Genomic DNA, 25,159 nt, shown 5'->3' on the forward strand with positions numbered 1-25,159 from the left:
AGTGAGCAGGTTGTTATGTTAAAATAAATCCAGCACAATAAGTCCAACATCACCCTGCAACACTGTTTATTTTGCCATAATGACCTGCTCACTGTACATTATTCCTTACATGGCACATTGTTGCCCTGTCATTCTTTTTGATTGATTCACTATCAAAAGACAATTTGTACATATATATAAAAAAAATAAAGAATAAAAAAATGATCTGTTTTTCTTGTCCTTTTAATAAGTGAATTACATTCTTATATGGGTTTATGCACCATTTACTTATACTTATTTATTTTTGGTTATTTCACTTTATTCTACCATAATATGTTATGCTATGGCACTTTAATATGAATTCTTACCTCCGAAATGAATTAAAAAAAATAAATAAAAAACTTGGTCACAAAAAAACAAGGACTCCTTGTAAAATGTAGTTGAGGAGGGTGGGGGACTATTTTTCCAAGGTACGAAAATTAGTGACGCCCCTGGTCAAAGAGTTTGATGTACCAAGTAAATTCACGCTATTTTTAATGCGACTGCAAGAAAGCTTAAATTTGAGAATTAGGATCGATCCGCCGGGGAAACAGTCAGCAATTTCGGCTCAAACCACGTGTTTTCTTGCACGGAATAAAGGTGTAAAGGGTTAAAGATCATCTCGGCAGCAGATTCACATTCAGCAGGTTTGCTCTCAGCTCTCCAGCAGTTGCAGCGCTGCTCGCTCCGATATTTCAATTCGCTGTGGATTGTGGGAGTCGAGGACTCTGCCCAGGCTTGTTACCGGAGAACCGGAGACATTTTTTTCGCCGTGCCCTTGTTTTGTAAGTAATTCGCCGGGTTTACACGCCGTCGTGTCGGGTCGAGTGCGGTCGCTTCTCGTCGGCCGAGCCGGTCTCCTCTCGCCGAACCGAGCCGTTAACGTTGCCATTTCGTGCTTTCCTGGCAATGGAGGCCGACAGCGGAGACCGAGCTGCTGGAGGGAGCTGACAGGCGGGGAGGGGAGGGAAGGAGGAGCGGGCAGCTGCCTGCCTGCCGCCGCTCTGCTCTCCTCTGCCGGGGTTTATTTCCACCCGAAAGCCCGTTGACCTGAACGGGAAAATGTCATCATGTCGTCTGACAGCTCGATCATAGTCGTTAGTTCGGTGTCTCGGTGTGTGGATTTAACAAATGAACCGGCTCGAGTCAATCGGCGGACTGTTGGCATGCGGAAATCGGTGTTTTGTCGTTGGCCAGCAGAAAGAAATGCCCAGTGTGGCGGTTAAACCCACCTACTAACGATAACATACACCTGACCGGAGTGCACGAACGCTGCAGATGTGGTTTCTTCTTCCTGCCGCTCAATAATAACGCCGTTACTGACACGGTTATCGTTACGTTTGAAATAATATGTGTGAAATCCTTTTCATTAGAGCAGGTTTATGAAGCAGCCTGGCCTTTGGTGGGGCTAATTGATTCAGTAACAGACCGCTAATTGGTGTCTGCATCTGGTACAATAAAAAAAAAAGGACCTCAATCATTAAAAAAAATTACTTGTCATAAAATTATCCACGAGCTCGACTTGGAATTTTAGAGTTTTTATTTGAGTTTAATATAAAAAATCATAGCCACATGCATATATACATTTAAAGGTATAGTTCACCCAAAAATGAAAATCTTGTCATTATCTACTCATCCTAGGGCTGTGCAATATGTCAGTATTATATTGTATTGTAATATGAGACTAGACATCATGATAGATTTCTGATATTATTATATTGTGATATGGCATAAATTAATCAGGTGTTAAAGGTGACATCACAGTAATGGGATGTCTTTCTGAACTTAACTGACTGTTCCAGGTGTTCTGTTGTTTGTCTCTACCTACTTAGTCATAATATCAACATTACTTATGATTATTTATCAAAAAACATATCATTGGGTTAATATTTGTTGGCAAAACAAAGACATTTGAGGACATCATTTTGGACTGTAGGAAACACTAATCAACATTTTTATGGACCAAACAACTAATCAATTAGTGGAGAAAATGATCAACAGATTCATCAGTACTGAGGATAATCGTTACATAAAGTACATCTGTGTGCGCCACATGTTTGGCCTTTTTTTTCAAACCGACAAGATTGTGACAGGATTGATTAATCGATAAATTGAGAAAATAATCATTAGATTGATCTACAGTAAAAATAATCATTAGTTGCAGCCCTTTAAAATAGTGGAGATCACAACATATCGTCAGTCACTACCTACATGATCAATAATTATCAATATGGACCAATGAGAAACTTCTCTATCGTGATAGGTTTTTTAGCTATATATCGAGTTTTACAGGAAAACAGTGTTGCAGAATTTCCCAAATAAAAAAACAACAGCAAAAGAACATAAAATACCTCGATAATGCTCGTCTGGTGTAATCTAAACCTCGCCATTCAGTTACCTTGTTTTTGGAGATTCTGCAACACTGTTTTCCTGTGAAAGTCCAGCATTGTTTTGTGGACTAAAAACTAAACCCAACCCTCAGTTGGCATGAGGGTGAATAGATAATGGCTGAATTTTCATTTTTGGGTGAACTATCCCTTTAATAATTTACCAGTCCCAGGATGCTAATAGCACGCGTTATTAATAAAATATCCGTTTGCAGCAGTGATCTGACAGCAGTGTTGCTCTTATAATAAGATAATCCAAGTCTTCCTACAGTTAGTGTGACATTTAGGCTGTTCTTTGGCCTAAGGGTGATCTGAATAACACACAAAAAGCCTAATGTGGATCTCGGGTAATTAATATAAATATATAAAATATTAAAGTCTGTCAAAATAAATTTCCTGAACTGGAGGCGGGCTGTCTTCTGTGGTTTTCTCATGCAGACGCATTTAGGAAATTTGTTGTTATTAAGTTAATGAAAGCAAAGAAATAACCTCTGGAGGCTTTGAAAGAGGGTGATTAATAGACTGCTGTGCATAACAATAATAAAATAAAATAAATAAATAAAAAGGAAAAAAAATACTGGCAGAAGTTGGTATTTTATTGTTTTAAACATGGTTTTAGATACTTCTGTCACATTCAGATTTGTTAATGGATCCTGGTTGATGTGTCTCTGCAGAGCCCAACACTGGTAGCGTTCTCAGCACCATGTCCAGCCGAGGAGGAAAGAAGAAGTCGACCAAGACGTCTCGGTCCACTAAGGCCGGGGTCATCTTCCCCGTGGGCCGCATGCTGCGCTACATCAAGAGGGGCCTGCCCAAATATCGAATCGGGGTGGGGGCGCCCGTCTATCTGGCCGCCGTCCTCGAGTATCTCACTGGTGAGATTTCTTTTTGGACAGGAGAGAAGGTGTATTTGAATACAAAGGAAAGTTTACTACTTACCACAGATGTTTTACTGTTGACTTAATGTTTACAGAATAATTATATTTAGTAATATGCGCTCAGAATTGACAGTTTGAAGATACTGTTGAGGAAATACTTCAAAGCTGTTCATATATCAAATTCAGAGACATAATCTCCTGGTAAAAAAAAGTTGTTTGGTTACATTTGGAGGCACACATGCTCTTTGAGTCCAGTTGTGGGCTTTTGCTCCATTCTCATGTATATTAATTAATTTTTCCACTTTATACTAATTATGCAGAGGAAAAAAAACCGTCAAAGTTAGTCTGTTATCTTTAATTGAGTTTACCTAAACATTTAGAGACATAAACTGCTTTTTCTCTGCAATATTTATTGACGGACTCCTCTGATAACTGTTTTTTTCACCCCTGTAGCTGAGATCTTGGAGTTGGCAGGAAATGCAGCCAGAGACAACAAGAAGGGTCGCGTCACACCACGACACATCCTGCTTGCCATCGCCAACGACGAGGAGTTGAACCAGGTCAGCTGCTGCACATATCTGGAAAAATAAAACATTTTAGACATGACATTTATCTTGTAGATAAATTTGAAATTACGTCACATTTAATTTTAAGTTCTCGAATCAGACACTTGAAGGACAGAATCAGTGATTTCTTACCTTCCAAGCAGTGTGGCACCGTGTGAACTCCAGTAACTTTTGTCTTCCTGTCTCAGTTGCTGAAAGGTGTGACTATCGCAGCAGGTGGAGTCCTGCCCAACATCCACCCAGAGCTGCTGGCTAAGAAGAGAGGAGCAAAGGGAAAACTGGAGACACCCGTCTCACCTGCCCCCGAGAAGAAATCCAAGCCAGTCAAGAAATCAGTGACCAAGAAACTGAGTGGGAAAAAGGCGGGAGGGAAGGCCAAGGTAGTGCTTCACATGAACAGACCACAAGTTTGGTGTTTTGTGATTAACAATGAATCTGTTTGTGGAGAAAGTTTCATTCTGAAGAGTTACGTTTAAGTTTGTGTGGCTGTTTAAACTTGGGTAGGCAGTTTATTTTTGGTGTCAAAAGTTCCATAATAATATTTTGGCATGTTGTAATTCGCATGGTCTGAGAGAGAACTAGATTTCTGCTCCTCCTCGTGGCTTTGTTTTCAGGCTTTAGAAAAGTCATAGGTTGGTAAGATAGTTGATTTGTCAGTGTCATTCTTAGAAGTATCACTACTTTGACAACCCATGAATGAGACTCAGCGTTCAACTATCTTTCTGCAGAATCGTGTGCTGCATCTTAAGCGCACCAGAAATATTTAATTGTACCTGTTTAACCACTTAATTTTGTTCTTTCGTTATGCTGGTCGATTTATATGCATGACATCAAGTTAAAAACAACATGCACATTTGTTTACCTCTGACAACATACCCAATACCCTGAGCAGGAACTCAGAAACAAAGTAAACATGTTTTAGTTAAATTAACCACCAGGTATCATCTTACAGTCGAGCGCATCTGCAGTTCTGCTCATATCTGAGCAGGAACTCAAACTCCAAAGGGGTTTTATTCAAATTTACCTACATGGTAGATGGAAGTAGGAAAATTCAAGGTATTATTTTACAGTGCAGCTCAATGGACACGTCACTCCAGTGATAGAGCATCTTTTGAGCATTCAATCCTGTAATCTGAGTAACAGTGTCAAACAAACAACATTCACAACAGCAAGTAACTCAACTGAAATAAGTAGCGATGCAAAATCGGTCCGTTTACAAGCAAACTTTGGTGTGATTCGATGAGAAATGAATACAGTGTTGCTCTTGTCCCGGTCCCTTTTCCCTTCAACTTTATAGAAGGCAGGGGGTGCTGCTATCCCTGTACAGTTGCTCATGCTTTGCCATATCCTGCGTTCATGTCTGTTATGTTTCACCATCCACTTGGTTCAGACGTAAAGAAGGTACAGCCACGTCTTGCAAGACTGTTAGAGAAATTTCTGAGTAATCTGTATCGATTCATAACCTTTCAAGAGAGAATCGCAATGCATCTGAGAATTTATTACATTTTTTTCCCCCACCTGTACCGATAGTGAGTATTTACTCAAACTTGTAAATATTAACACAACAAAATAAGATGTGGACTGATGCTCATATTCATTTATTTCCTGTGTTTCTGTGCTAAGACAGTGAGTGATGATGTGCAGAAAGTAGAGCTTAAATTATAGGTACTGACGTCAGATTTATTTTTTCTTGGGACAGGTTATTCTGTCTGCATATGTATGTTCAAGGGTTCCTTCACAATAAACTGCACACATCCAAGATGTTACAGGTGAAACGGCTAACATGTTTTGTAACAATCTAGCAACTATTTTTTAGAGAACAGTTGAATTAACATCCAGAACCAAGTAAAATCTAACTAACAGCACAGCCCTGAGACAAAATTGTAGTAAAACAGGTAGCGGTGATACTGTAGCTAACCCTGAAGCCTTTCGGTCCCATACAGAAAACAACACTCCCTTTGGGGAAAATTGAAGTGTCTCACAGTATCAACGTGTATTCTTTGTCCTCAACAGAAGCAGGGTGAGGTGAGCAAGGCAGCGTCAGCAGACAGCACCACAGAGGGATCTCCAGACAGTTTCACCGTGCTCTCCACCAAGAGCCTCTTCCTGGGTCAGAAGGTCAGTTTTCTGTCTCTAGAAATATACCAAACCCCGACCCCAGGCCAAAGCTAAATATATTATACACTACAGTTTAGTCTCTGTTGAATGATCGAAGTACAGGATAAACTGACACCTAATTCATGCCAGACTAAAGAGGCTAATACAAGACTTTTTGTTCAAAAATGGAGTTCCAAGGCCGATGTACTGTATTTATTTATATTTCTGAACTCAAAGAAATAAGAAAATTTTATGACCTTTTCAGTCATGCTCAGCTACAGGGTTCCCTTTAGAAGTACTTGCACGGAGACTTAAGTTAAATCTTTATATTCAGTCTTTTATATTTACCTCCCCATCATAACTGAGCCAGATGGAATCAATCAAAGATGATATGATGGTTTTTTTTTTATTAGTTATCAGGGGCTTCATTTATAAATGTTGCATATGCACAAAAGAAGGTGTATGTCACTCTCTAAGCAGACTTTGAGATTTGTGAAAAATGAACTTGGCGTGAGAACGTGCAGGCCTCAACAGTAACTCTGACTCGTGCGTATGCTCGTAAACTGGAGGAAGGAGATACTACAGCTCCGAGGGCAGGAGGATGAAGCCTGAGAAATGGCGTGGCATCGATGCCGCTGTGTGAAGTAAATCGAAATATTGCCTGAGGCTTATCATACGTGAAGAGTTAATTTACAAAACTGGATAAAAGGCGTTCTTAATAAACAAACACCTGTTTGATTGACGCTCCCTGGAGTACACACACACAAAAACATGATTTAGGATAATGAATACAAACAGTTTGTCATTATTGAACAATACTTGCATGTTCTGAAATTTATTCTCATAAGTAATAAAGGGAATATCAGGAGAAATTACATTTACGCTGATGCCGCTTTTATGCTTCACTTGGGCAGATATACTGTGTTTTATAATGCGTTTATTTTCTGTGGCTTTTAGATGGTTTTATTTCTGTGTGGACTCGAGTTCTGATTATTTTTGTACATTAATCTGTACCTTTGGTGCGTTCGTGTTACTCTTATTTCAAACAGGGGAGTACAGATAATGTAGGCTACCTGAATGACCCGTTGTCTCTGTGTCCCCCTCCAACGCTCTACTCAGGAGGGATTCCCCGATAATTACTGCCAGTTTCTCATCAAAAGAGCGAGGTGTCCTCTTTTTTTTCCCTGCCTGTGGCACACACACACTCACACACACTGCCTGTAACTATTTTTTTTGCTTCTTTTATGTCGGACGACTTCTTTTTTAATTAATTTCTGCAGCTGTCTGACCTTGTGAGGCAGAATCATTCACAGCGTTCGCCACATGCTGCCACTCTGACATCTTTTCTTGTCTTAACCTGCACAACAAGACTTTGATTCAGACTGTGAAATATATTTTTAGCCTTTCTGTCTGTGTTTACCACGATCGCCTTCATGGAGTCACTTTGGATTAATATTAACTTGGAGCGTTTCATGGACCATTTATAGGCAATTATGGGCGTTTCATGATGTTTGCAAAATGTGCGCCACGTTGCTGCACGCGCGATTTAAAAAGGGAAACCAGTGTAGGACGTGCTTAGCCCCTGTTTTATAAATCAGAATATTTTTGTGCATAAGCACTTCCTGTGATTCGTCCACATTTTAAGGTGAATCCTACACACAGTTTTATAAATGAGGCCCCTGCTCTGCTTTATAGAAAGAGATCTGTTTGTGATATTTTGTTCTATAGATGTACGTTTCCACCGTGCTGTACTTCCCAACAAATCTGCTATGATTCACCAGACTTCATGTATGAGCTTATACTGCTACACAACAGAGCAGCGCGCTAAGTTTAAAGTGTTTAAAGTAGCAGCATGAATGCTGTGTTAACTGCTTGTCTGCTGTAGAGCTGTTAGATCTGTTAGCTCCCCTCGCTTTGCTCCTGCTGGGCATAAAAAACAATCCTCTTTTTAACCCTTTTTATTGAACTGAGACATGGAAGTAAATTTGCCCGGAGTCTCATCTAAGCCCTGTCAGAGTTTTTTTTTTTTTTTAAATGATCAAGTTCCAAGATCACAAGATCATGAAGATCAGAAGTTTATAAAAATAGATTTGAGTTTGAAAACATGAAAGGCAGGGGAACGACACTGTGAGAAGGAAAATGAATGACTCAAGGATGATGCAAGAAGTGTCACTGATTCCCTGTTCCCTCATTTTAAACACTGCTAATAGCTAATAGTAATTGTTATTTTGCTGTGATTTGCGCTCTTGTGCACACTCATTATGCTGAAAAAAGCAATTAAAAATATATATTATTATATTATTAGGGATGTAACGGTATGTGTATTTGTCCTGAACCGTTCAGGATTTGGTTTGGTATGCAGCTTCCTGGGTTCGGTATGCCCTGTGCCCAATTACTTTACAAATTGTCCATTTATATCTACTTCTATCACATGTTGAACAGAAATTTGTAGTGTTAAGTGTGTTAACTGTTACAGCAAGAATTATGGACAATGAGCCACTGTCGTATGTTTGAATTTTTTCTAAATGAATATGTTATTTTCTGTATATTTTTGGTGGCCCTGATGTACTGAAAACATGCCAAACTATGACCCTAAAACCAACATATGCGCTGAACACTCAGTGAGTGTAGTACAACATAGAACAGTTAGGATAGGAATGATTGGAGTGTGTTTTCTTTACAATCTTCCTAGTCACGAAAACTCTTATGACACTGTTAACATCTAATAAAAAGAAATGAAATACCCTCCGTAGAGGAACAAATGTGGGAAATTTACTTCCAGAGCTCAACGGTTCAGCTCAGTTGTGACTTTAACTGCTGCTAATGGCACTTCATGCTTTGATCTACCGTGCAGATGCTAATACTAATTTCCTATATTGTGTAATACTGACAAATTATCCTGACATGATGTAGTAACTCACACATTCTGATTCTGCATTAATTATTTACACATTCTTTCTTTAAAGCATAATGACACTCTCTTAGTCATCTTTAGCTGTTTTAATTAATTTATTTGAACCTCGCAGGCTGTAGTGTCAGAAAACATGTTAAATGCATTAAAAATGACATTTTCTGCCTATTTCTTAAGGCTGGAATATTAGAGTTTCTACACACGCTGTCTTGGCTCATGGTTATTTTAATACACATCCCTAGATGTCTTTGCATTCATGTGAAATTTGACTTTAAACACTCGGTAGTCTGCTGTCGTCCGACCCTCTTCATTAGTGAAAGGGCTCGGTGCTCGACTCTGTCGCTGACCACAGATTACAGCAGCTGCTCAAATCAGTGGATGATAATTAATCAAATGAATGCAGTTAACCTCCCACTGATTAAGATAATGAACCCATGAACAGAAAAACGAGACCGTTTCTGTTTTATAGACTTAATTATCGTAGCTGCGCTTTTCCCGCCTCAGTCAGTCACACGCTTTAAATTGCTGCTCTGTTGTCACTGCTTTCACTCTCACTGCTTCATTTTGTGACAATTTGGGCCTTTTATTATCAAGATTAAATGCTTAGAGGTTAAATGTGTTTGTATAAGAGATGATTAATGAGTTTTGGACTCTGAGATACTAATAGGGTTTGGCCTGTGCATTGATAATTCTTTCATTTAGAAGGATACCTTGGCATTTTGACATGTTTCAGTCTTAGCTTGCTTTGAATATATATACCACTGATCAAAAGTTTGGAATCACCTGCTATAATTAAGTATATAAGTGACCCTAGATCATGCTGAATGACATGCAGTTGGACTGGTAAAGAAGCTGTTCCTCTTTAAATCTGCACAGTTCTCTAATTTATGTTACCAATGACTGGTCACTTTTTATATTCTTATTTAACTGTTGCTCAGAGTTAGGCCTGGACAAGAAAAGAAAATGGTGATGTGGTGTATTGGAAGCAGACACTTCATCAACAGTAGTAAGAAAATTATTCAATATAATGTTCAGAAGTTTTGCTTAAATGCATTGAAAGCAAACTGCCATGGAAGCTTATAATTAACTGTCCCTTGATAATGGAGTGTGCTTGGAATGACAAGCAACCAATCAGTTATTTAACAGGTGTCACTGAGACGTGACACAACAAGAGAAACAGTCAAGAGAAACACACTTTGCCAACACTGAGACCTCAGAAATATGGAGGATTTCGGAACTAAAGTTGAGGGTTGTCCTTGGAGATTTGAGCTTCATAGACTTAGTTTCCTGCATTCTGGTGCCTTCAGTTTTGAATTTGATTACGTTAGCTCAGAATGTGAATATTTTACAAATGTTTTTCTAAGGCTCTGTTAGTTGGGTTACTCTTAGAAAAAAATGTGCCCCTTTACATAGCAACAAAAAGCTGCGGAAATTTCATAAATCTGGACAAAAGCAGAAGAATTGTGACCTTGGGAGGAAACCAGGAGAGGGCAATGAAAAATGTGGGCCTCCCAGGGAAATTGGGAAGGTTGGCAAGTATGGCATGGAGTGAGAAGATGTGCCCAGTCAATAATTACCAGTAACAACTGCAATGAAACATTTTGTTGTATTCATTTTTCAGCTAATCACCCAGCCCCACTCAGAGGTATCTTTACCTCTTTCTGTCCCTTGGTTGAACCACTGTACAGTGTTTCTCTCTCCTTGTACATAACTAGAATTTTTTGTAAACCCTTCTTTGTAAAGAGAACTTTCTGCAAGCTCAAAACGACAAACTCAAAACTTTTGTATCAGATGATTCCAAACTTTTGAACGGGAGTGTTTGTTAGATGCAAACAAAATGACATATCACAATAATGACATGTCACAGTAGGAAAAGCACAGATGTAATAAGGTGAATGATGGATGGGTTTTATTTAACTGCATCAGTTTCAAGGCTCTGGGACTTAACGGGGCACTTGAATTGAACAGAACTGTTGTTTATGTTATTAGTAGCACAAGTCAAAATGACCGATTGAGCCGTATTTGTCAACCCTCCACATATTGTATCCATCCGTCTTGTTTGTGGACATTTGTCTGTGTTTCACCAGGGTGGCCCTAATTATCCAGGCTGTTTCCATTGACATTGTAAATAATTTAGCATTTCTCAATCAATGCACCAGCAGGGCTGCTGTCCTCTCTCGAATTCTTTGAGTCGTCACAGTTTCAAAACATATTTATAAAAGTGATGATCCAGAGGTCTGAGTCACTGCTGATTAATGTTGATATTTCGGCATTATTATGTAAAATATGTCCAGGAGGTGATTTTATACTCCTGTTCATATGGCTCTGCACATTGATTGAAGATTGTCAGTCTACATGAAGGCATTAAATTATACATGTCAGTGCACACAAACACATGTTGCATTTACTTGCAGATCTATAAATGATCAAAAAGTCAAGGTATCCCTGTCAGCAGTGGTGTGAATCTGGTTTTAATGGCTTTGCTTCTTCCTTCTTGCTCTCCCTCCTCCTCGGCATGCCTCCCCCCTCGCTGCCTCCCCCTCCGCAGCTCAACCTTATCCACAGCGAGGTCAGTAACTTGGCTGGCTTTGACGTGGAGGGGGTCATCAACCCCACCAATGCTGAACTTGAACTTAAAGATGATCTAGGTGAGCTCCCCTTGTCCCCTGCTTCCTCCATCCTAGCTGGTCCCAGTGAGGTTTGAGATTTAAAATCCTTGAATGTTCAACAGCTGGACTACTTCTCCACTGATTTGAAGTAGCTTCTTCCACCAGGTCTTTTCATTCACACTGTGGGCAACGTTGTGATCATTTAGGATGTTGGACAGTGGAAGAGATATTGATTAAATTATGTCTGGCTTCACTACAACTCTTTATTTTAAGTTCTCTGGGAAAAAAAAAATCACAAATTTCTTCACATTTATTTGGCCTATTGAAAAACAGTTCAGACTTAAAATAAAAAATACTAATGCAAATGCATTTGTTGTTCTTTTTACTTAGAGGAAACAAAACAAAACAGACTGGAGGCAAAATGGAATCACCTCAGATTAGTAGTCCACATAAAGCAAAAATGTCATCCTTCTGTTGTGTGTGGAAAAAAAGGAAGATAACTTTGTTTAAATACGGTAAGTCGAAAGCTGGGGGATGTGTGCGAGCTTTTGCTCTCAGACGATTTCAATTATTTTCTTCGTTAAACCGAAAAATACTACTGATCTCACTTTTACCGGACTAATACAAGCTTTATTTGCCATGTTAACTCTGTAAAACACACTTCATTCAAACTAAAAAAATAAAACTCACCAAAACCGTCTTGGCCAGATTTCCTACTGTTCCAAAAATCACCAACTCTGGTTTGGTCAAAATAAATCCTTAATTCACTCATTTCAGGCTAGCTATCATGTTTACAGAAATGTTTTGCCTCCACTTAAGATCTGTCCAAGAAAGAAAAAAAGTCATAATGTTTAGTAACAGAAAAGCGGTTTATTCCTGGAACCTTTATTTGATGAGCTCCTTGTAAACTCAGAAAAGGAAGTTTATCCTAATCTTATTCATCTATGGAGATCAGTGTCCTCTTGTAGCAGGAAATACACATTTTGGATACCAGGAGAAATTAAATGAAACTCAGTTTAAACCAACGTTTGAAACAACTGATATTTTTGCTGAAAACAAGCTTAAGGTTTGATGCAGTTAAAGAACTTTTAATAGGCAAATATTAGTTTTGTTTCTTTAAATTTTGGCCTTCTAAACATCTCAGTAAGACAGATTTAGTGTAAATAAAAGCTCAATCAGATACTTAAAGCCTCTGTGAAAGGTGCAGCAGTCCTCCGAGTACTGCCTCTGAATCATTTTTGAATGTGCGTCAGTGAAATTACAGTTATATGATTTGCCACTGATGTCTGCCAACCTGGAAACCTTCATCTGTAACCGTCTGTTCTGTTCAGGAGCGGTTGTTGATGACTCCTGGTTGGTCATCTCACAGGAAATGAAAGGATTTGTTGGTGTTGTTGCTCGCAGTGGGAAAACCTGGTGAAGACCTTTTCTCCTCTTTGAGAAATCAGAAGGGTCTTCTCTTACAGATCAGTAGAAAATTATACATGAATTAAAATTACCAGCAGCAAGACATGAATTTCTGTGGAAACATTCAAGGATTTTATCAAAGCTCCTCAGAGCAGCAAACCTGCTTGCTCTTCCCATCATGTAGATGTGTTGAGGTTCATTCCAGGTCGTCCTCCTTTCAGATGGCTGCCAGAGCTTTTTGATTCTCACTGTCTTTTTAGGATGGTTATTAGAATGAAATAACACACCAATTTGCAAAAGAAAAACTGACAGAAAGCCTCTTGTTAGTTGCTCCCTGCAGCCTGACTGTGAGGTCGGTGGCCTGGAGTGCAGTCATAAAAGTCTCTGCTCATTTTAATGAGCCAAGAAGTCAGGACGACACATTTAGTCAGAAAACAGATTGAAAAAATGTTTGTTTTTTTCATGTTCACAATTTAAAAACTATGAAATAAAACTGGAATATTTTAAAATGCACTCAAGCAATGTAATCTTGTGTGTTGAAGAGACAGTTTGGGGTAATTTACAGTATTTATTTATTTACTTTGAAGTAAATCTGTCTAACTGTGTAGTCCTGCTTCCTAATCACATAATGTGACCCACCGTGTCTCCTGTGATGTCCTCAGCCAATAAGGAGCGTGCTCACTTGTCTCTTTTCTTCTTTTTCTTCTCACTCATCCTTTTTTTTTCTACTTTTTTGGTCACATCTTGTTGCTCCTGGTCACTCACTGTGTTTTTACCACCATGTTGTTTGCCTGTTGTTTGTCGTTGTTGTCGTCTGTAGTTGCAAGTTGTCCAAGCCGACATTTCCATCGTGGAGAGCGACGCTGTCGTTCACCCGACCAACTCCTCCCTCTATACAGGTGGTGAAGTAGGTAAAGGAACCATTGACACCGCGGAGACCGCCAGTGCCTGTCTGCTCTCTGTCTGCATACTCCAGATAGTCCTCACTGCAGTCTGTGGACAAACATTGCAGCAGCAGCAGCATCAGCACACTTTTTATTCTGCTTTGTTATTTAGCCAGCCTGAAGAAAAGCTTTTCAACCCATAACCCAACTCCCTGCTCGTTCTCACTGTTAATGCCTCATTGTAGTATTTGTGTAATTTGGTGAAACATTGACTGAAAGAACTATTATTGTATCATGAGTGAAAATTAACTTGCAGAGGCTTGAAATGTGCAAGCAGGGACTATTTTATGTAGGCAATTAAGTGCTTGTGGGAAACTCCAGTTTCCAAGATTAGAAAGTCGGCTGCCAAAGAGCGTTGCAGTCACACGCTATGTTTTCAATAAACCTCACCCAGAAGACAATCTCAATGTAGACATTGTGAAAAGGATTATTTGAATTGAGCCGTTTACCACATTAAAAAAAAAGGCTGCTGGTTGGCAGCTGATTTTTCTTGCATTTTTCTGCACCACAAATGAAGCGTTTTCAAAACAGTTCTTGCTTGCAACTGAGGTCTGTCTCTCAAAGCAGGATTGATGAAGTTAGCTGGATAAACTGGAACATCAACATCATGGATGGAAGCAGAAAGAACAGACAACAGCACTGCTTTAAAAAAAAAAGAAAAAGAAAAAGAAGCCCTCTCATTTATTTGACAGCGTTGGCTCAGTGGCCATGTCAGAATCTGTGAAGCTGCCCTCTCGTCGACGATTTAGCCTCTTGGGGAAACGGCCAATGTTTTGGAGCTTCTGGTGTAGCCATCAGATGTCTGGATAGCAGATATGCGGCCAAGACTTCCTTTTCATGCGCCAGTCATTGTTTGTAATCCAACTGGCAACTTTAGATGCAAGAATGGAGTTGGAGTTTAGGGATGATGTCTACGACTGGATTGTTTGTTGCATATTAGGGATGGCTTGATACCACTTTATCATGTCTGATGAGCAATTAAGGTGTTAATAATACATTTTTAAGGAGGCACTTTGCTTAACCTGCCATCCAAAACACCATGCTCATCCTGTGAAACAAATATTCTACTCCCATGAAGGAAGAAATGCGCAGCCTACAACATGACTCAGTTATGCAATACTACAGCTTCTTATTAAAATGTTGAGTATCGGATTGGGCCATCCCTATTGCATTTGAATGCAGATAAATAAAAAAAACAACAACAACCAAACAATAATGAAAAGCTAGTGATGGGTTCTGACATTGCATTTCACTCAAAGTGTTTCACCTCCTTTGCTCTCCACAAAATATATCTGCATTCAACCAAAGCCTGCTTTAAAATGATTTGTCAAGATTAATCAGACTGCAAATGGAAACCAAAACACTTCTGATACCAAAACCTTGTCTCTTGCTCACTGATTCTGCATTCATATACAGATATCTGTTTACACAGAGTAGCTCAGTGGGGGTGCTGTTTAAGTTTAAAGACATTGAACTTTTGCCACCATGCGACATCCTGTCAGCTAACAAGGCAAAAGTATTTCTACTGTTTTCTTGCAATTGGCAAAAGATGAAATAAATGCTGCAGAGTTTTATAATCCTGTCTCAGTATTACAAAGGCTGGGCAGAGGTTTTGTGTTTGACGAGCCATCAAGCTAATGGATCTGTACCGGCCACTTAAACCGGTCTTCCTGGATTGTAGTTCACTGTTGACTTAGTGGTACCTGAATCAACACGCCCTCACCAATGCGGCCTCCTTTCAGTCTGAACACCCGATAACTAGAAACTTAGTAATCCTGCTTCCTGAGACAGACCCATGCATTATTTACACGATGCTTATCTAACTTTACCAGAAACATCAAAGTGACCACAGTAAAGGTTCTGTTTCAAGCAACTTTCAAGTCTGTGCAGATTTATTTTCACATGATGATGATGATGATGATGTTCACAAGATGTGAAAAAGCAGGGATGTATCGATGACCAGTGTGCTGCACATTACTATATGTTACTCTTAATCGTCATCAAATATTGAGGTGCTGTTAGTCGTATGGAAGATGCAGCGTTAACAGAAATGTGATCTACACGGAGCAGTTGAATGCATCGTGTAATGCATACATGAGTGTATCTCTCTGTCAGTGTAATTCTGATATCATGCTGCTGCTCATCGTTGCTTTGCTCCACTCGGCTGAAGTGTGGACGATCTGGGACTCAGTTCATTTCCTGTGACCTGCGTCCCCTCGGCCGTGCTGTCACTTCAGCTGCTTAGAAAGAAAAAAAATCCACAAAATTTGTGATTGACATATTCATGTCTTGAAGCTCCAGAGTGTTGGATCACTTGTCATTTGAATCAAAAAAGAAAATAAATGTAACTCTTAGTGACTATACAACAAGCTGTTAAACTACAAATATTGTTTTTTATCTGCTTGTATTGGCTGTTAAATAAATTGAAGAGCTTTATTCCACTAACCTTTCTTTAAGAGGTTGACCTTAACCTTATTGTATTTTTCTCTCCTGCCTGTTTTTAATGAAATTGTAGCTAGAACATTGATTTCTCTGACTCTGGTAGATTTGAATCTCCTCTCAGGTTTTTCTTTGTGGCTTCTCTATTTAGCTCTGAGTAAATCTGAAGTAGCGGGATCAACTTCCTTTAGCCATCAAAATAAGTAGGAAACAAACGGTTTCAGTAGCTTCTTCAGTTCTTAATGTATATTCCTTCTCTCCAGGGTTTAATTTACATCGCTGCCTTCACTGTGTTATTTCAAATGTGTGTGCAAACATGGCAATGCTTTTACATTTTCATTTGTAACACGCTGTTAGCCCTTTTTCCTTTTTAAACAAACTCTTCACTCTGTAATTTGCGAGTGAAAGAAAATACTCTCAGCGCCCTGCAAACAAGCCATTATGTGAGGACAGAGGGAAGTAATTACGGACCGGGGCTTTAATACATTAGTTTAACTTACTCACAATGAGTCACTTGTCAGATAGCAGCTTTGAAACTTTGTGCTTCATTTATGAGACTTTTCCTGAGTCTCACAAATAAAGTAACAGAGGCTCAGTGTTCTGCATGAGAGCTCAGAGGTTCAGAGAGAAGCCAGGTGAAATGATTGACAGCATCGTTGTCTGCCTGCCTGCCTACCTGTCTGTCTGTTTGTCTCCATGTCTGCCTGCTCGCCTGTCTTTCTGCATGACATCACCTCTGCTCTTTCGTGCTGTCTGTCTGTTTGTCTGTCGGCTCCACGTGAGGATGTAATCACTCCAATCCTCTGTTTCATTTACAGGCTCTGCCCTGGAAAAGAAGGGAGGGAAGGAGTTCACTGAAGCGCTGCAGGAGCTGAAGAAGAAAAACGGCCCTCTGGAGGTGGCTGGCGGTACGTGCACAGAACAGATAATATCGTCAGAGTTTGTCATTTCTGACCGAGGAGCCAGAAGGTTTTGCCAAGTTTGGGATCAGCCTGCATCAAGACAGGCTTTGCTGGCATGACTTTAAATTAGATGTCACAAAGTTCAAACAATTTTAATTTGACCTGCTTGTATTCAACATGCAAATAATACTGTTTATTAGCAACAGACTGATTACCTCAGAATTCCAGATAATTGTCTGACTGATTAATCTGCATTGGCTGATGTTATTATACATATTACATTAAAAAAAAGATGACTTTAAACATTTTCTTTACTAAAGGTATAATACACAAATCTTTCCCCAAAAACAATGTATAGATGCATATGAACATCATAACTTTCAATCATCACTTATGATCCACTAGAAGGGTGCGGTGGTGTCTGTATCTGCACAGACACTGCCCTCTGCTTATATTTACTTTTTTCCCCTCATTATTACATTGTGCTTGGGACGCTTTACCAACCAAAAACACTGGTATTTGACATCCTGGTCTTTCTGGTGTCCTCACGAACAGCTCGGACAAATCCTACTGATGTATAAATGTATATAATCCCTAATTTATTTATTTACATTTCGCGCATGGGGAAAAAATGTTTGTCTTGCAAGATATTATAAACCTGCGGGAATAATGGCTCTGATAATCATGATACTGATCACAAAACAGAACTTTATCAGTCATAAACTGATGCAGCTCCCCTGCCCACTGCTTTCCAAGTGGCCTCTGTGCAGCGTAAGCTGTTACATCATGCTAAAGGCTGAGTGAATGAGGAGAAGTGGGGCCACTAATGAAACACAGGGAGCATTCTTCTTGAAGATACCTTCGCTTTGCTTCAATAGTTAAACTTCCGTATCCTATTGAGTGTGAAGGTAAACCTCAGCTCACATCACAAATAGCAACGCTGCAGTTTTCTGTTTGTTTTTGCCCCAGAAACACTGAGGTTTCATGACTTTCTTCCAATGTCATCATTGAAGGAGTTACAAAGTGCGTATTGATCTACTCAAGCACCACCCGGCTCCTATGACAGTGATGTCAGTGTGTCCCGTAAATCTCTCTTCACACACACACCAAGCTAAACAGGGCTGAGTTCTTTTGGCGTCTGCTTCTACACTCAGCAAATGATGTCAGGACACTGCAGCAATGATCAGCCCTTTGGACATGAACACACAGATTTGACTAATTCAGTCTTTTCTTAAAGGTTAAATGTTGCCAGAGTTCCCTTTTCATTATTTAACTTTTTTAAGAGACTCTTTGATATTTTTGTCAAGAAAATGATCAAAGACATTTAGTATTGGCACGTAATGTCTGTTCTTGGCGACTTAAGGCATCAGTCTTCTGAGAGCCATATTATTTGAGCCCTTACAGATTATTTTATCTTTCAGTCCATTTGTCTCCACTCCGTCTTTCTGTCCTTGTCTTATTCTTTCTCCATCTGTCTCTCTCTCATTATTCATCACTCACACTCACTTTCTCAAACACTCCCCACCCTCACCACCGCGCTGTCTCACATTCAGCCAAGTTAGCTCAGCATCATAATCCCGGTCTCTGTGCGGAGCTCATAAATAGATTACCAGGTGACTGAACCTCGAGCCAGTGGAGGCTGTCAGGGATTCTGGGGATCTGGATCGGCCAAACGGTCATCCTGACCAGACCTGGTTCAGAACAGCCGTCAAACAAATTCTTCAGGATGTTTAAAATACTTGTAAAAAGTATTTGCTCACCTGGAGTTTGCCAACAAACTTCCCAATTCTGAGGCCAGGCAGGGACCGGAGTTATCCACCAAGTTATTCAAGAACAAGTTGAACTTAAAGCTGCAGTAGGTAGAGGACTTAAAATCAGTTGATTGATTGTTGAGTCTCATCTCCAGGACGTCAGTTAGGTTTCATTTTCTCCGTCCTGAGCCCCTCCTATCAGACGACAGCATGCAATAGTTTACAGGAGCAATCGTAAGCGGTCGTGGACAGTAGCTGAGCATGTTGCTCTTTAGCTGGACTCTTCTTAAGATTCTCCTTCTGATAATTCAGTTTTGCAGCATCTTTTCCTGCAGGAGTTTCCGCCATTGATTCAGGGTCTCTCCAAAGGAACGTGCACGCACAGCTGCACAAGTAGAACAGCCAATAGGAACGCTAAGATGACCTGTGATCAATTTGTCTGCTGTTACAGTCCAGATTTCCTAAAACTGAGCCAAGAGGAGATACAGAAGTCTTAATAGTTTTCTCTCAGACCAGTTGATTTACAGTATGCTGAAGAGTTATAATGGAATTATTGTCCATTGTTGCCAAAACAGTACTGCCTACCACAGCTTTAATACTCTAAACGTGAGGTAGAACTTAAGATTCATCAATAAATTTAGGTTTCATCAGTAAATTTGATCACATCACCTTGGGCTTTAGGTAACTGTCACAGACATTTTTTTTTTAGCATTTTATAGACCAAACACTAACACTAACTAATTAATTACTTCTCATTAGGTAAAATATGGTTATAAAAGGATAAATGATGTTAAGCTACTGAAACAGGATTAATTTTATTTTTGACTCTGATCCTTCAAAGATCAACACTCTCACTGTGGTTTAGAATTGATCAATAGCGCAAATTCCTGTGCCAAAGTTCACCAAAGTTGAGCTCGACACAAATACTCTGTAGAGATTTACTTTCCCTCTATGAATGGATCTATTGATTCCATTCAGAAAATGGTGTTTGTTATAAATACCGGTGTGAATTCCTGGTCTGTTCACTGCCTGTTAGGCCTGTTTACTTGTTGCTTTGCAAGAAAAGTTGTGAAGGACTTTGTGTGTTGTGCTCTTCTGATGTAGAGGACTGCAGTGTTGACGTGCAGGGAAGAAAGAGGCTGAGGTCGAGTAGCAGGCCACGTGAGCAGAACTTCAAAAATTTTATTTTTGTGGTACTCACAAGTATGTGATACTAGCCCTAATCTAGAGTGTGTGGACAGGGAAACTGGACTGATTTCCAAGAACAGAGAAACATCTGGGATGTGGGTTAGCTTACCTAGTAGCCAGCTAACAGTCAGCAGTTCCCTCGGACCGGGCCTCGCCAGCGCTGGTCCCTGCTCTTGTGAGCGCTGAGCTCCATCTTGTTTCTACAGTTCAGTGAAAGTCGGTGTTGGGTGAATCCTGAAATAAAAAAGCCGGTTTTCAAAGAAAAGTCCTTGATCTGGGGAAGCTGAAGTGTGTCATCAGTGAAGCTTTCCTAAAGCTGGTGTCTCTGTAATACTCATTCAGCTGCTGCTCGCTTTCACACCTGAGCTTCGACACATGATTAACAACTCCAGTGGATGTGTGTGCACATCACAGTGATGTTATTTCCACAACACACAGCTGAACCACACCTCATGATTATTTCTCAATGAAAACCATCCCAAAAGGTTTGGGTAAAAGGAAAAGACAGGGAGGAACTACCACCCCCATCACACTTAATACAAAACCTTTGTTGATTGATAACTGGCTGATTGGTACACGTGCTGACATTCTGTATTTTTCTTATTGTCAACAAATCTGATGAATAAACCAAAACCTCGTCTGTATCTACATCTGCTATTTGACGCTTGTATTCAAAGTCCCTAAATAACACCAACAACCTACAAGCTAAAAATGGCAAATTAGCACCAGGGTTGCAAACGGTGTGAACGTTAAAAAGCTGGCAGCTGTTAACTTTTTTTCTGCTGTGATTTTGCCATTTTTATGCCAGAGCTCACCTCCAGACAAGAAAAAGACACGACACTGGTGCTTTTCCACTGTAGCAGAAAGATAATTTGTGAAGCCAGATCTTTCTAGGTGATCAAAAGAAAATGATCCCTATTTTCATCCATTTGATGGCAAATGTTTACTGTTTCAAATATTTACTTTTTTCAGCTTCTTTAATGTCAGGATTTGTTGCTTTTCTTTGTCTTTTATGATAATAGATTAAGAGTCTTTGGGTTTTGGACTGTTGGCTGGACAAAAGAAGCAATTACTTTGTCACTCTGGTCTGAAAGGAACTGGAAGAAAAAATATAGAATGACACCTCGTGGGTCTTTTGTACAAACAGTTCTGTTGCACATATAAGAAGTAATCAGATTCATAATTCCGGCAGGAACATCACCTTTTTGTTTTGTTTTTTGGAATAAAAGAAGTAGGTTGTCATTAGCTGCTATAGGAACATGGCTGACTTGACAGTAAAGAACGTCGTCTACAGAAGCTCAAAAAACAACAGAAATGTTGCAGTGCTGTCCTCATAGTTTGATTGACAGCTGATCTCCAGATGTGCAGTGCACGAACACCACCACACACTGTTCCTCCTTCCCAAAGCGTAAAACACCACAAAACCCATCATCATCATCATCATCATCCACATCCACACACTTTACCTCACAACCAGATCACACATGTGGTGTGAGCGGCTCTTGCTCTGCTGTGTGAAGTCTCTCCATCCTCTCTCTGTGTGCCATCTGGAAATCAGCTCGTCTTCAGCTCTGACTCGGGTCCAGTCACACGTTCGCTGTGGGCTAATAAACTCTGACGAGACTTTCTCTCTTCACAGAGTTCAGGGGCTTTGGCTGAGGCACCCTGACTGTCTACAGCTGCTGGTTCCACTCCTCTGTTCTCTTGTCTTCTCTTCTTCTCTCTGATTCCTCCTCTCTTCTTCCTCTCATCCTTGTTCCTGTTCTCCTTTAAGTTTCTCCTCTCCAGCGCTCTGGAGAAGTGATTTCTCCAGCCCACCTCGATGTAATACCCCGGCCAAACTGTTTTAAGCTCTTGGAGATTTGCTACATAGAGTTTCCACAAGGCAAAGTGTTATTTTAGCATCTCAGGCCTCCAAACTCAACTTGTGGGTTTTGACTTCTGACAAAACTGTTTAATGAAGCAGTTTTTGACTGTAGACGATGGACATGATGAGGAAATCCAGGTGAACAAGTTCACGCACTGTCTGACTAAACAAAACTTGCACATGATGCTCAACAGTTTGTCTTAGAAAAGTAGGTTTGAGGTAAGGATTTTGCTAAGTAATGCAGATGGCAGCTGGGCAGCTGTGTCTGACTACAGACATCATTCTTTTATTATTGTTTTCAATGTTGTGCCAGGAAGTTCTATTTGCTGTAAGTTTAGAAATGGCAGCATGGTTTTTTCTGACAGTTGAAGATGAATGTCATCCAGTTTCTTGTCTCATTTTGTGTTGTTGTGTTTATGAGTATTTAAACTGTCAACACTTTGGTAGATGTTATAATTTAATTTCGCAAAACATCCTGAATCATTCTGTTTTTGTTACCTTAGATTGAGCCCTTTATATCTGCAGAGGGAGTGGGTCCTCTGCCATGGAGGGTGTCATGTTGCACCGCCATGTTTTTACAGCCGACCGAAACGGTCAAACCAAACATTGACACTAGATACGGCCTTTCGTTTTTTTTGCTTTTCTATCTGAATTACGTTTCCTTTCTGGTCCCTCACCTCCTCTGCTCTGTCCTTATCTTTATGTCCTGTCCTCTTTCCTTCTCGCCTCACTAACCGTTCCTCATCCTCTCTGCTCTCCATCCCTCAGCTGTGTTGACTGCCGGCTTCGGTCTGCCCGCTAAGTACGTCATCCACTGTAACAGTCCAGGCTGGGGCTCCGACAAGTGTGAGGAGCTGCTGGACAAGACGGTGAAGAACTGCCTGGCTCTGGCCGACGAGAAGAAACTCAAGTCTGTGGCCTTCCCATCCATCGGAAGCGGAAGGTAAGAAAACACTGGAAGAAACACAAATGATAAACGATGCGTCATGCAGTCCCTTATTTTGAGGTGTTTTTGTCCCACTCCTGGTGCTTGTAAAACAAGATGCTGTTGATTTTGTGTTGTTCAGACTGCGACCCATCCTGTAGATCACCAGCGTACCATATATCATCCTGAGAGTGTTTTCACTTTGGCTTTAGTTTAGTCCAAAACTGGAAGTCGTTTGCTAAAAAGTGTGGTAATATGAACACTTTGTAAACCTGCTTCCAGACCAAGAAACCTGACTGGATAAATGTCTTCTCTCATGTCTTCATTACACCATGAGTGGCATTCTTGACTTTAAAAAACTTCAACAAGTAGTGTCCTCAGTTCCCAAATGCTTAAATGAAAAGGTGATGTATCACAGTGGTAAAAATGCTCCTGTGCCAACTTTCTTGCAGGCATTTTTTTTAATCATTTTATTCTGTTTTTATTTACGTTTTACACAACATCCCAACAATTTTAGAAAAAAAGAAAAATACCCAGTTAACCGAGCTGGTCCTCCAGTTCAGACTAAGCATAATACTGTCCAGTAAATAAACTATATTTGTATGCTGAGCTCAGAAATAATGATTACCACAGTTACGATCAAGTAAATAAAAGATGACAAGTCTCTCCAGCGTTTGACCACATTTCACTAAGTGTGTTCTTTCCTGTCAGGAACGGTTTCCCGAAGCAGACGGCGGCCCAGCTGATCCTTAAGGCCATCTCCAGCTACTTTGTGGCCACCATGTCTTCCACCATCAAGACCGTCTACTTCGTGCTGTTTGACAGCGAAAGCATCGGGATCTACGTGCAGGAAATGGCCAAGCTGGAGACGAGCTAAGAGTTTGGAGTTTTCACCTCCTTCTCCCTGTTTTTTCCCCCTCACTCTGTTTTTTCCCTGCGAGGAAATAGGAAGGTGTTTATTAGTGATTTGTTATGAATAATATGAAGAGAAGAAAAAGAAGAATCTTTCTATAGGCCGGGAACTTGTTTTTGCATTATGTTTGTATTTTTCCTATATTGTTTTTAATTTCTTATTTACTTGTTCACCTCTGGCGTTTAAATGTAAAAGTGCACTGTTCATTCTGCGGTCTTTTAATACAAACGGTGCCACACAAAACAGATTCAACAAGTGAAAAGACTCACTTCAAGATTTAATTTTCATGGTATTTACGGTAAAAGATGTTATGAGAGGAGCTACACCTCAATTACCTACAAGGCTTCCAGAGAAGTCCGATGAATACGGGTTTATGCATGTAATGGCAGTAAAAACGGCTATCCTCTTTGTTTTGATCTCAAAAACACCAGACACTTAATTCAGTGTATTTTTTGGTATCGATTGTGCGTTTTGGAGCATCTCTGTTGTTAATAGTACTGTATAATGAAAAGGTGAAGCATAAAGAAAAGTTCAGTTTGCTCTACTTTGGTCTTTAGGAGACTAACATAACAGAACTATGGATTGAGTTTTCGTTTTTGTGTTGTGTGTTGCAAATTCCTGTGTTGCAAAGGAAATTTTGTTTCCTTGTGTGCTGCAGAGACCTTGAATTTCCAAAAAACTTCAGTTGAAAAAAAAAAAAAATCAGTTAACTTGTCATGTAAATGTCCATATATTATATACTATACATCACGACTGTAAACTGAACACCTGTCGGTCGTCATTTACAGTAAAAAAATAACAAACAATTTCTGACATAAAATGGTACAAGTGGAGATTGGAGGTTTTTGCAGGGCACGAATGGTTTATATTGTGTGTTCCTATGAGTGTTTATATAGATGGAGTATTTGTTATTGAAATGTTATAGTAAAATATTGGACTGTAACATAGATTTTTATTTTATATTTTAATTTTCACACTGACTCTAAAAGGCGCAGGTGATTTGCAAGCAAAAAAAAAAAAAGTAATTGTTTTTTGTGTGTGTGTTTCGTCTTTGTTAAGCCATTAAACAAAATGTACTCATTTTTGCTGGAATTACAGGCTCTCTGCGGTCACTTTCAGTTTGCTCTTTCACTCAGCCGCCACTAGATGGCTCCCTGTAATCAAGAATTGGATTTTTCATCTCAGCCATTTTCTGTGCCGCAGCAGCAGGCCTCTTCACACACAGACGCTTTGAGTCGATTTGAGTTGGATTTGACTTGATTGGATTGACGGGACGAGTACGAGGAAACCGACTGCTCTGCTGCATTTGGACTTTTCAAAAGCCTAACTTTCTTATGGAAAAAAAAAAGATGTAAAA

At 39.9% G+C, this 25,159-nt stretch overlaps 1 protein-coding gene across 2 annotated transcripts; it reads left to right on the top strand.

The window, feature by feature from the left end:
- The first annotated feature begins 458 nt into the window (after positions 1-458).
- macroh2a1 (macroH2A.1 histone) lies at positions 459-25,159 on the top strand. 2 transcript variants are annotated; one of them, XM_084729956.1, is made up of 9 exons: positions 459-803; positions 3,080-3,280; positions 3,737-3,843; positions 4,038-4,229; positions 5,863-5,967; positions 11,406-11,505; positions 17,075-17,164; positions 22,733-22,907; positions 23,601-25,159. In XM_084729956.1, the coding sequence occupies exons 2-9, from the start codon at positions 3,109-3,111 to the stop codon at positions 23,764-23,766; spliced, it is 1,107 nt and encodes a 368-aa protein (XP_084586082.1). In that variant the 5' UTR covers positions 459-803; positions 3,080-3,108; the 3' UTR covers positions 23,767-25,159. The 2 variants fall into 2 exon arrangements, with proteins under 2 accessions (XP_084586082.1, XP_084586083.1); XM_084729957.1 differs by lacking the exon at positions 11,406-11,505 and adding an exon at positions 13,694-13,784 and having other exon boundaries at positions 464-803.

The sequence above is a fragment of the Lutjanus erythropterus genome, chromosome 11 (genome assembly GCF_056507025.1).
Source record: "Lutjanus erythropterus isolate fLutEry1 chromosome 11, fLutEry1.hap2, whole genome shotgun sequence".
Taxonomy (NCBI): domain Eukaryota; kingdom Metazoa; phylum Chordata; class Actinopteri; order Lutjaniformes; family Lutjanidae; genus Lutjanus; species Lutjanus erythropterus.

Excerpts from the sequence above, each read along its gene's own strand:
- macroh2a1 (XM_084729956.1), top strand. The coding sequence starts at position 3,109 with ATGTCCAGCCGAGGAGGAAAGAAGAAGTCGACCAAGACGTCTCGGTCC. Across the intron at positions 4,230-5,862 it reads AGGCGGGAGGGAAGGCCAAG|AAGCAGGGTGAGGTGAGCAA; the intron begins GTAGTGCTTCAC and ends TGTCCTCAACAG. Across the intron at positions 22,908-23,600 it reads CCATCCATCGGAAGCGGAAG|GAACGGTTTCCCGAAGCAGA; the intron begins GTAAGAAAACAC and ends CTTTCCTGTCAG.